The sequence below is a fragment of the Vidua macroura genome, chromosome 7 (genome assembly GCF_024509145.1).
Source record: "Vidua macroura isolate BioBank_ID:100142 chromosome 7, ASM2450914v1, whole genome shotgun sequence".
NCBI classification, from domain to species: Eukaryota; Metazoa; Chordata; class Aves; order Passeriformes; family Viduidae; genus Vidua; species Vidua macroura.
In genome coordinates, this window is record NC_071577.1 from 38,942,056 (window position 1) to 38,953,203 (window position 11,148).

At 44.9% G+C, this 11,148-nt stretch overlaps 2 protein-coding genes across 3 annotated transcripts in view; one reads left to right on the forward strand and one right to left on the reverse strand.

The window, feature by feature from the left end:
* The window catches only part of LOC128809689 (ly6/PLAUR domain-containing protein 6-like), a 28,401-nt gene extending 27,669 nt beyond the window's left edge, over positions 1 to 732 (forward strand). The window contains exon 5 of the mRNA XM_053981854.1: positions 541 to 732. Within this exon, the coding sequence (XP_053837829.1) occupies positions 541 to 732 (192 nt within the window). The remainder of the gene's footprint in view (positions 1 to 540) is intronic.
* A 6,520-nt stretch (positions 733 to 7,252) lies between these two features.
* The window catches only part of MMADHC (metabolism of cobalamin associated D), a 19,685-nt gene continuing 15,789 nt past the window's right edge, over positions 7,253 to 11,148 (reverse strand). For both annotated transcript variants that reach the window (XM_053981853.1, XM_053981852.1), the window contains 2 exons: positions 10,759 to 10,845; positions 7,253 to 9,555 (listed from right to left, as the gene is read on the reverse strand). In XM_053981853.1, the coding sequence (XP_053837828.1) occupies positions 9,361 to 9,555; positions 10,759 to 10,845 (282 nt within the window). In that variant the 3' untranslated portion in view covers positions 7,253 to 9,360. The remainder of the gene's footprint in view (positions 9,556 to 10,758; positions 10,846 to 11,148) is intronic.

Here is an 11,148-nt window from a genome sequence, read left to right on the forward strand (position 1 = left end):
TATTATAGATATATTATATTATATTATATTATATTATATTATATTATATTATATTATATTATATATTAATAATTCCTCTTTCCCTTTTTTTTCCCCTGGATTTCCACATTCCCTGTTTTTTCTCTGGAATTCCTCATTCCCTGTTTTCCCCTGGAATTCCACATTCCCCGTTTTCCCCCTGGAATTCCACATTCCCTGTTCCGCTGGAATTCCGCATTCCCTGTTTGTTTCCCCTGGAATTCCTCATTCCCTGTTTGTTTCCCCTGGAATTCCTCATTCCCTGTTTGTTTCCTCTGGAATTCCTCATTCCCTGTTTTTTCTCTGGAATTCCGCATTCCCTGTTCCCCTGGAATTCCGCATTCCCTGTTCCCCTGGAATTCCACATTCCCTGTTTTCCCCCTGGAATTCCGCATTCCCTGTTTTTCCCCCCGGAATTCCACATTCCCTGTTTTCCCCTGGAATTCCTCATTCCCTGTTTTTTCCCCTGGAATTCCTCACTCCCTGTTTCCCCCCGGAATTCCGCATTCCCTGTTTTCCCAGGTGTGCACGTCCTGCTGCGAGGGCAGCATCTGCAACCTGCCGCTGCCGCGGAACGCCTCGGACGCCGTGTTCGCCACGCTGTCCCCGCTGAGCGCCGCGCCGCCGCTGCCCCGGCCCGGCCCGGCCGCGCCCATCGGGCTCGGCCTGGCGCTGCTGGCACAGCGCTGCCTCGCGACAGCGGCGGGACAGTGACGCGACAGCGACAGGGACAGGGACAGCGACGGGACAGGGACAGCGACGGGACAGGGACAGCGACAGCGGCGGGACAGTGACGGGACAGCGACGGGACAGTGACGGGACAGCGGCGGGACAGGGACAGCGACAGCGACAGCGACGGGACAGTGACGGGACAGCGACGGGACAGGGACAGCGGCGGGACAGGGACAGCGACAGCGACGGGACAGCGACAGCGGCGGGACAGTGACGGGACAGGGACAGGACAGGGACAGGGACAGGGACAGGGACAGGGACAGGGACAGCGGCGGGACAGTGACGGGACAGGGACAGGACAGGGACAGGGACAGTGACGGGACAGGGACAGGGACAGCGACAGCGACGGGACAGCGACAGCGGCGGGACAGTGACGCGACAGGGACGGGACAGGGACAGCGACAGCGACGGGACAGGGACAGCGACAGCGGCGGGACAGCGACAGTGACAGCGACAGTGACGGGACAGCGGCGGGACAGTGACGGGACAGCGACAGGACAGGGACCGAGACAGGACAGGGACAGGACAGGACTCCCGAATTCCCGCCTGGCTTCTGGATAATCCCGGCTTTGGCCCCGTGTGTCCCGTTTGCTGAAGGAGCTCCTGGAGGCGATCCCGGAATCCTGCGCTAATCCCGGGGCCATCCCGGAGAAAACCTCTGAGGCTGGAAAAGCCACCAAGCCCGGCCTAACTTCGGTAAAGCCCGGCTTATCTCGGTGAAGAACTGGCACTTCCAGTGTTACGTCACTGCTCGCGTCACCGTATTCCCTTTGGGAATTCCCGCTGGCGTTCCCAGCTCATTAACCCCCGCTCATTAACACGCGGTAATTAACACATGATCGGGGCTGCAGCTCCTCTGGGGTGGGCAGGGATTGGCAGCGAGGAAGCAGCGCCTGGAAAGGAGGAGATCCCATCGCCCGGGACACGCGAGCAGCGCTGGAATTCCCGAACTCCAGCAGAGAAATCCCAAAAAATCCTCATCTCCTGCAGAAAACCGCTGGAATTCCTAAATTTAAGCAGAGAAATCCCAAAAAATCCTCATTTCCAGAAGAAAACCGCTGGAATTCATAAATTTCACCAGAGAAATCCTTAACAATCCTCATTTCCAGCAGAAAACCGCTGGAATTCATAAATTTAAGCAGAGAAATCCCTACAAATCCTCATCTCCGGCAGAAAACTGCTGGAATTCCCAAACTCCAGCAGAGAAATCCTTAAAAATCCTCATCTCTGGCAGAAAACCTCTGGAATTCCTGAATTTAACCAGAGAAGTCCCAAAAAATCCTCATATCCGGCAGAAAACCTCTGGAATTCCTAAATTTAAGCAGAGAAATCCCTACAAATCCTAATTTCTGACAGAAAACCGCTGGAATTCCTAAATTTAAGCAGAGAAATCCCCCGAATTCCTCATTTCCAGCGGGATTTGAGGCGCACAGCCCTCAGCAGGAGGATGAGGAGCTGCTGCTCCCCTGATTCCTGCTGGTTCCGGGGGAATATTCCCAATATTTTCCCTTTTTTTTTTGCCCCAAACCCCACAATCTGAAGGAGAGGAAGTGGATCCTGAACATCCCTTGGGATTTTTATTCCGTGGGTTCTGGGCTGCAGCCACGTTTGGTGGCCCGTGCTGCTGGTTTTGCTGGGAATTCACGGATGCAATATTTATTTTTGTATGTCGAGGAGGGTTTGGAAGGGCTGGAAAAGATTCCAAAACCCGCTGATCTTGCCAGGAAAAAGGGATGAGTTTGCAAGTCAGGTGAGCCTGTAATATAGAAATGATCAAAAACATATAGAAATATAAAGATATATATTTTAAAAAATGGTTTACATCACTTTTTTAAAAAAGAATCAACTTTGTCTTGCAAAGTCAGTAATAAAAGCAGGGTGTCATGGACTTGCTTTAAACTGGTTTATAATTAATTTTTTTAAAAAAAGAATGATTAATTATTCTTTCAGGAGCGATTTTTTTTTCCTATTCCTGCTCCAGTGTAAGCTGAGCTCTATCAAATTCTGGTATTTTAAAGGCTCAAAATGCCTTTTTTTTTTTTTTTTTTTTTGGGAATTACAGGGAAATGCAGAGTCCTGGAGAGCTCTGCAGCTCACAGAATCCATGTGGGATATTCTGAAAAATCAGGAATCTGCTCATGGAAGGGGGTCTCCTGAATTTTGTGGCCTTGGGACTGGATTTTCCAAGGATTTCTTGGAGGTTCAGGAGCAGCTCTTGCTCCCCACTTAATTCCAGGTGATTTCTCCAGGGAAAGAAAAGCTCAGTGTGTTTTACAGGAGATGTTATTTAAAAAATTACATATATATATATATATATATAAAATTATAGATATACATCTTTATAAAAATTGACCTTCACCACTGTCTGTTTCGAGTGATTTTTTTAATATAAAAATCAACATTTTTTTGGCCTCGCCCCCAGCCAAACCTGGAATTTTGCTGTCCTTTCACCCATCTCTGATTTTGAGAGCTTTAATTTCTTTTTCTATGCAAATTCCACCTGGCTCTAGAGATCCAAAAAAAAAAATCAAAGCCTGTCCTTCCTCTGGATGCTTTAAAGAAAGGAAATTGAGGTGTCTGAACCCCCCCTGCACCAGTTTGGGGTTCCCTGAGCTCCTGGGGGGGTTCCAAACCCCACAAACGCTGAGCTGCACCATTATTTATTTAAATTTTTTTTTTTTTTTTAGGGATCTTGCTTTGAAACGTTTAATTGTTTTTTTTAACAGGTGTAAAATTCTTGTACATTTGTATAAATAAAAGGGTTGAATATTCACTGTGAGGTGTCTGGTGAAATTGCAGCCGTGGAATTAGAGGGAACGCCAGGAAAAACCAGCAGAGCAGCTAAATGTGACAAAATTGTGGAAAATCCGGAGATTTCCAAGAGCAGAGAGGGAAAACAGAATCCAGGGATCCCAAAATGAAGAGGAATTCCTCAGATTTGTGTCCAGTATAAAACAATTGATACCAAATTGTTTATGCAATTTATACCTGGAGTTCAGCAGGAGGAAAACGTGGGAATGATTCATTATTTACAGGGGGAATTAATTAATTAATAAAATTCCCAAAATGCAGCTCAGTTTTGGGCATTTTTATTTTTTTTTTGGGACATAAAGAAAAGGGGACAGGTGGTGCTGTGGATGAGCTCCATAAATAAAAGGATGGAGTTAAATCCCTGCATTTCCTTGGATTCCTGCTCACATTCCTGCCTGGAAGAATTGTTCGTGTTTTGTCCATGCTTTTGTCCCAAAATTCTGGATTTTCCCGATCTCTCTCACTCCCAAATGTCAGCAAGGATCCCCCCTCTTCCCTCACTCCCTGATTTCCTTTTCCACAAACACCCCTCGCTCCTGCACCTCTCCTCACCTCGCCAGGATTTGGCAAAATTCCTGGAATTTTTTTGGTTTTCAAGCACAGGGAGCAAAACAAAACGAGGGAGAAATGGGATTTCTGCAGGTCACCAAAGCAATCCGAAATCACTGCACTGCAGCATTTCATTCTACTGTCATGAATTCTTTTTGAATTTCTTTTTTCTGATTTCAAGGTGGTTCAGCTCCGGGTTTTTTGGGGCTAAGACACAAAACCTGAGGAAAATCCCTTTTTTTTCCTATTCCTGCTCTATCAAAGTCTGGTATTTTTAAGGCTCAAAATGATTTTTTTTTTTTTTTTTTTTTGGGGGGGGGAATTACAGGGAAATGCAGAGTCCTGGAGAGCTCACAGAATCCATGTGGGATATTCTGAAAAATCAGGAATCTGCTCATGGAAGGGGCTCTCCTGAATTTTGTGGCCTTCGGACTGAATTTTCCAGGGAGGTTTCTTGGAGGTTGGAAATGCTGGAGCAGGAAACCCCAGCTGGCACAAAACCACCCAGGTGTTTAAACCCCACTTGAGTTCAGTGATTTTTTAAAATAGATCTATAAAAAGATTTATTTATATATAAATATAATTGAAAATATAAATTGATTATTTATATTTTTATTTATTTTTATATATTTTTTTTTATATAAAGGGGATTTTTTTTCCAGCTCCTCAGCAAAGAGTGGCAGAAATGTCCCCCTGAGTGTCCTTGCCCTCAGCACAAACCCAGATTATCCCCTCCAGAACCTGCTGGGCTCCTCCATGCCCGCACAGGGAGCTGGGAATTCCAACCCTGGGAATTCCAATCCTGAACATTCCAGTCCTGGACAATCCCAATCACTGAGAATTCCAATCCTGAGCATTCCAATCACTGAGAATTCCAATCCTGGAGAACTCCAATCCTGCAGAATTCAAATCCTGGAGAACTCCAATCCTGCAGAATTCAAATCCTGGAGAACTCTAATCTTGGAGAATTCCAGTCCTGGAGAATTCCAATCCTGGAGAACTCCAATCCTGCAGAATTCCAATCCTGGAGAATTCCAATCACTGAGAATTCCAATCCTGGAGAACTCCAATCTTGGAGAATTGCAGTCCTGGAGAATTCCAATCCTCAGCATTCCATTCCTGCCAAACTCCAATCACTGAGAATTGCAATCCTGCAGAATTCCATTCTTGGAGAGTTCCAATCACTGAGAATTCCAATCCTGGAGAACTCCATTCACTGAGAATTCCAAGCCTGGACAATTCCAATCCTGCAGAATTCCAATCCTGGAGAACTCCAATCACTGCAGAATTCCAGTCACTGAGAACTCCAATCCTGCAGAATTCCAATCTTGGAGAATTCAAATCCTGCAGAATTCCATTCTTGGAGAGTTCCAATCACTCAGAATTCCAATCCTGCAGAATTCCAATCAATGTCAATTCCAGTTCTGGAGAATTCCACTCACTGAGAATTCCAACCACTGAGAATTCCAATCCTGGACAACTCCAATCCTGCAGAATTCCAATCCTGGAGAACTCCAATACTGCAGAATTCCAGTCACTGAGAATTCCAGTCCTGCAGAATTCCAATCCTGGAGAACTCCAATCCTGCAGAATTCCAGTTACTGAGAATTCCAATCACTGCAGAATTCCAATCACTGAGAATTCCAGTCCTGCAGAATTCCAATCCTGGAGAACTCCAATCACTGCAGAATTCCAATCACTGAGAATTCCAATCCTGCAGAATTCCAGTCCTGGACAATTCCAATCCTGCAGAATTCCAGATGTTTTCCCAGCACTCAGAGCTAAAAAAACCATCCCCAGACAAAACTGAGGCACCAAAATTCCAGTTAATCCTCTGGGAAGAGCCAGGATTAGCTGGGAGCAGTCTGTGCTGGGCCTAACTGGGCAGGCTTGGGGGTGGGAGGGGTTTCTGGTTAAGCAGAGACCAAGTTTGGGCTCAGCTTTGCTGCTAAAATTGGCTTTTTTGAGAATTTTTAAGTTTGAGAATTTTTAAGTTTAAGAATTTTTCAGTTTGAGAATTTTTAAGTTTGAGAATTTTTAAGTTTGAGAATTTTTAAGTTTAAGAATTTTTAAGTTTGAGAATTTTTAAGTTTGAGAATTTTTATGTTTAAGAATTTTTAAGTTTCTCTTTAGGGTGTGACGGGGAGCAAACAACTCAGTCTGGTTTTGTGTGATCAGGGTAAAGAGTCTGACCCCAAATCTTTAACTCTGCTGTTAACAAGGCACAAAGTCCAGCTTTGCATCCCTAAGCCCGGCCTAAGGTGCCTCGCCCAGGGGCTGTCGGATGTTTCCCTGGAAACAAAGGGAATTCTGCCCTGGGAAAGGCAGGACAGGGCTGGATTCTTGCAGCTGCCACAAGCTGGGGTTGCTGGGTGGGCACAGGGACAAGCAGCTCCTGGAAAAATCTGGGATTTTGGGAAAAATCCCACTGGGAAGGGCACAAAAAGCTCCAAGTTGAGCCTTTTTTCTGCATTAAAGCACAAGCAGCTGTGGCTTTATTCCAGGGGAGTTAGAGCTGGTTTTAACAGGATCATTCCACACAGCTGGAAAAGTGCCCCAAAAATTGGAATAAAAATAAAGCTGGGCTCATTCCAGGGGAAAAAAAATCAGTGCTGAGGTGAAGCCCTGGGTGGCTGAGGGAAGCAATTCCTCATCCTAATTGCAATTAAATTCATCAACACGGAGGAAAAGTCATCAGCTGAAATAAACTGCAGGAATTTGGATCCCAGGCTGCTCCCAGCCCATCCAGCCCAGCCTTGGACACTTCCAGGGATGCAGGGGCAGCCAAAATCCCACAAATAACCCCACAAAATACCAGGAATTGGAGCTCCCCTCAAACCCTGACATAAAATATTAATATTCATGAGGTCAAGGCAAAATTCCCAATATCCCAGTGAGATTTCTGCCACTGGAAAATCCCTTGGAAAAACCCTTTACTGGACAAAACTTAAAAGAACCTGAAGTCAAAAATGAACATCCCAATCTTAACTGGAGTAGCAGGAAGAGAAAACATCAAATCTTCCAAGATATTTACAATTAATGTGAAGAATTCCACAATTTTTTCAATGTTTAGCCAAGAAAATTCCCCAAAGTGTCCAGTGAGAACCCCCCTCTGTGGATTTTGCAGACAGACACAGCACACTGCAGTTCTCAACAACTTTAATCCTCTTGATGAGAAGGAGGGAAAAAAAAAAAACAAACAGGAATAAAATCTTTGGAGTAACAGAGATTTTATGGACAGCAGAGGTCAGGGATGGGTTTTGGAGTCACAGCACAAATTCCATGACAAAGGGATCAGTCCTGCTCTAAAATCCAGAGCCAGCACTGCAGGGGAGGAGGAGAATTTGGGAATTGACAAAGGGATCAGTCCTGCTCTAAAATCCAGAGCCAGCACTGCAGGGGAGCAGGAGAATTTGGGAATTGACAAAGGGATCAGTCCTGCTCTAAAATCCAGAGCCAGCACTGCAGGGGAGCAGAATTTGGGATTTGACAAAGGGATGAGTCCTGCTCTAAATTCCAGAGCCAGCACTGCAGGGGAGCAGGAGAATTTGGGAATTTACAAAGGGATCAATCCTGCTCTAAAATCCAGAGCCAGCACTGCAGGGGAGGAGGAGAATTTGGGAATTGACAAAGGGATGAGTCCTGCTCTAAAATCCAGAGCCAGCACTGCAGGGGAGCAGAATTTGGGAATTGACAAAGGGATCAATCCTGCTCTAAAATCCAGAGCCAGCACTGCAGGGGAGCAGGAGAATTTGGGAATTGACAAAGGGATCAATCCTGCTCTAAAATCCAGAGCCAGCACTGCAGGGGAGCAGAATTTGGGAATTGACAAAGGGATCAGTCCTGCTCTAAAATCCAGAGCCAGCACTGCAGGGGAGGAGGAGAATTTGGGAATTGACAAAGGGATCAGTCCTGCTCTAAAATCCAGAGCCAGCACTGCAGGGGAGCAGAATTTGGGAATTTACAAAGGGATCAGTCCTGCTCTAAAATCCAGAGCCAGCACTGCAGGGGAGCAGAATTTGGGAATTTACAAAGGGATCAATCCTGCTCTAAAATCCAGAGCCAGCACTGCAGGGGAGCAGGAGAATTTGGGGAGGGAATTGGGAACTTTGGGAAGTGTCCCTGGCTCCCAGCTCCGTGCTGCAGCCAAGCCACGAAGCGCAGCGGTGACGAGGACAGAGAGAGGCACTTGGGCAAGGAGCTGCTCCTAAACCAGGAATCTCTGCTGGGCCTGGCTTAGAGGCTGAGGAGGGAACAGGAGAGCCTGGGACAGCTTTGGAATCCGCGGGGTTGGGTAACACTGGGAGAATCCCCGGAGCCTCAGGGAACAAAGCCTGAAGGGTTGTCACAGCTCCATGGAAAACAGGAGCTCCAAACCTGCTTTATTATTTATTATTTATTGCCAGGCACTGGAATCCCAGGTGTTTCAGGTGCCCTGGAATTCCTGCCCTGTTGTTCCCCCACTGATCTGGTTGTTTGTGTGAGACTGGAACCTTCCTGTTGAAACATCTTTTAATTGCAATAATTGATCCTAATTGCATTTCCAAATTCCAGAGGCAAGTCTAGATTGCATCCAAGTCCAGGAAAACAATGATGAGATCCAAGCAGTGCCCTATTATCTCTCTTTTTTTTTTTTTTTTTGGTATTTAATGACCTAAGAAAGTTACAAAAGCAACTTTAAATTACATTTAGGTATATAAACTAATTAAATATATTTAGCTAACACTGAGAAAATAAATCCCAAGCACCATGAAGACAAAAAACAGTAAGAGATGAGTAATTCCAGGATAATTAAGGACTTTTTATGGAGTCTCTGGATGAGTTGGAGACCACTGAAAGTTGACCTCATTCTCATTTTCTGACAGCAAATAAGTGATTAGCCCAGATTTTATTATGTTCTGTACCCTGGGAGAACAATTTTATGACTCATTCCATTTTTTTTTGGCCAGTTCCTAATTTCAGGAATGGCAGATTTGTTGGGAATTTCAGTGGCATTTCCAGAGGATTCTGAACACTGAATCGACCAATGAAAGACAGAACGGTCGAGGTAAGAGAAAACGGAAAATTTAAAAAGGAAATGATAATTCCTCTGCTTCTCAATGCTGCCAAGCCACACGTGGAGAACACACATTCCCAGAAGCCTAGAAATAAATTACAGCTACTTTTATTCTCTAAGGACGCTCGGCAGCGAGGAATTCCTGGCGGGATCACCCCAAGGACTCCCAAGCCATCCCAAGGCAGCTGGAGGGCTCAGTTGCCACTGAGTTTCCTCATGATGGGGCTGTCGGGCTCAGCGTTGGTGAAAATGCTGCCCACCAGCACGTGGGTGCCCCAAAGGTTGTGCCTGATCACCTTGCAGCAGCCCAGGTCCTCCACGGAAAACCCCAAGTGCCGGTAGCGCTCGTCGGTCTCCAGCAAGGGGCTGTTGGTGTAAGGCCCAAAGAACTAAAGGAAAACAGCGACAGAACAAAAAGGTTTTCCACGTGAGGGTTTCGAATTCCGAGGGATGTTTGGAAGCTAAGCCTCGGTTCAGCTGCGTGGAGAAGTTTTATGTTGGGTTTGGAATGTTTTCCTTTCAATTCCCAGTGCCACCCTCAGCTTTGGGAAGTTCTGCTGCCTCTGCAGGAATTAAGGGCAGAACCCTGCTAGGGACAGCACAAACAGGACATGGACTAAGGAGAGAAACTTCCTTAGAAAATTGCAAAAGTTAACAATTTAACTTTGCAACAAGACCCTAAAGAAAGGTGGTTAGAGGAGCAAAAATGTGATTAAATTGCAAACAGATATTCAAATTAAACTGGTATTTAAGTATTTAAACTGGTATTTAAGTATTTAAACTGGTATTTAAGTATTTAAATTAAACTGGGATTTAAGTATTTAAACTGGTATTTAAGTATTTAAACTGGGATTTAAGTATTTAAATTAAACTGGTATTTAAGTATTTAAATTAAACTGGGATTTACATATTTAAATTAAACTGGTATTTAAGTTGCACACAGATATTTCAGTTCTTTATCTCAGGAGGAAGCTTCTGACTTAGAACCCACTCCTGATTCTGGGCCAGGATGTTACTGCTGGAGTCTGAAGACAAAAGCCCACTTCCATCCATCCCTAATTCCTCCAATGTATGGAATTCTGGGAAGCTTCCCCACCCCTGAACTGCCTGCTCTGCCTTGCACACATCCCCTGTTTGCCTCTGTTGACACAATAAATCCCTGCTTTTTGTAGTGTTTTTTAAATAAAACCCCACTAAGCCCAGCTTTGCCACCGTCCCCTTGAACTGCGATACGGTTTTAGCAGAGCTCAGACTAAAATCCATCTCCTGCTGAAAGCCCCCACTGTTCCACAGGAACAAAAAGTTCATTTTTTTGGGGACAAAGGGATCATTAACAGGTGCAAAGAGGTTTTTTAAAGCCTTCACCTGCACAGGTGTCAGGGTTCCCAAGTTACCTGGGCAGGGCAGAAAGTGCCCAAGGGATTTGGGGCATAAAACTTCTCCAGTTCCCTAAAAGCCAATTTCATTTCCTGACAATGCTGGTCCTGCACTCAGAGCTGACACAGCTGAGCTCATAAATCTTAATTTATTCAAGGAATTCTCCTGAAAAAGCTGGATTTAAGCCAAATTCCACACGGCAAGAAAGAACTTACTGCCAGTCCTGAGGATGGATCAATGAAATCAGCCCAGTAGCCCTCAGAAGAAATTGCATAGCAGATTTCCTTGGCACCATTGATGAACTGGAAGGGGAAAAATTGGGAAAAGAAAGGTATCAAATGAGGTTATCACACCAAATTAATTACTTCTGACTTCACCTGCTATAAATAAAATCCTTCATTTACTTACAGTTGTAAAAATTGGATTTTTCTCTGCAATTAGTGCCCTAAGAAGCTCAAGGTTCCAAATTTATAAAAATATGATTTATTCAGCTTCAGTCTCTTAAAGGACCAAAATAAGGGAAATTTACCCTTTACAGCAAATTCTGTATTAGTTCAAAATAAGGAAAATTACAATAAATTCTGTATTAGTTCAAATGAGGGATT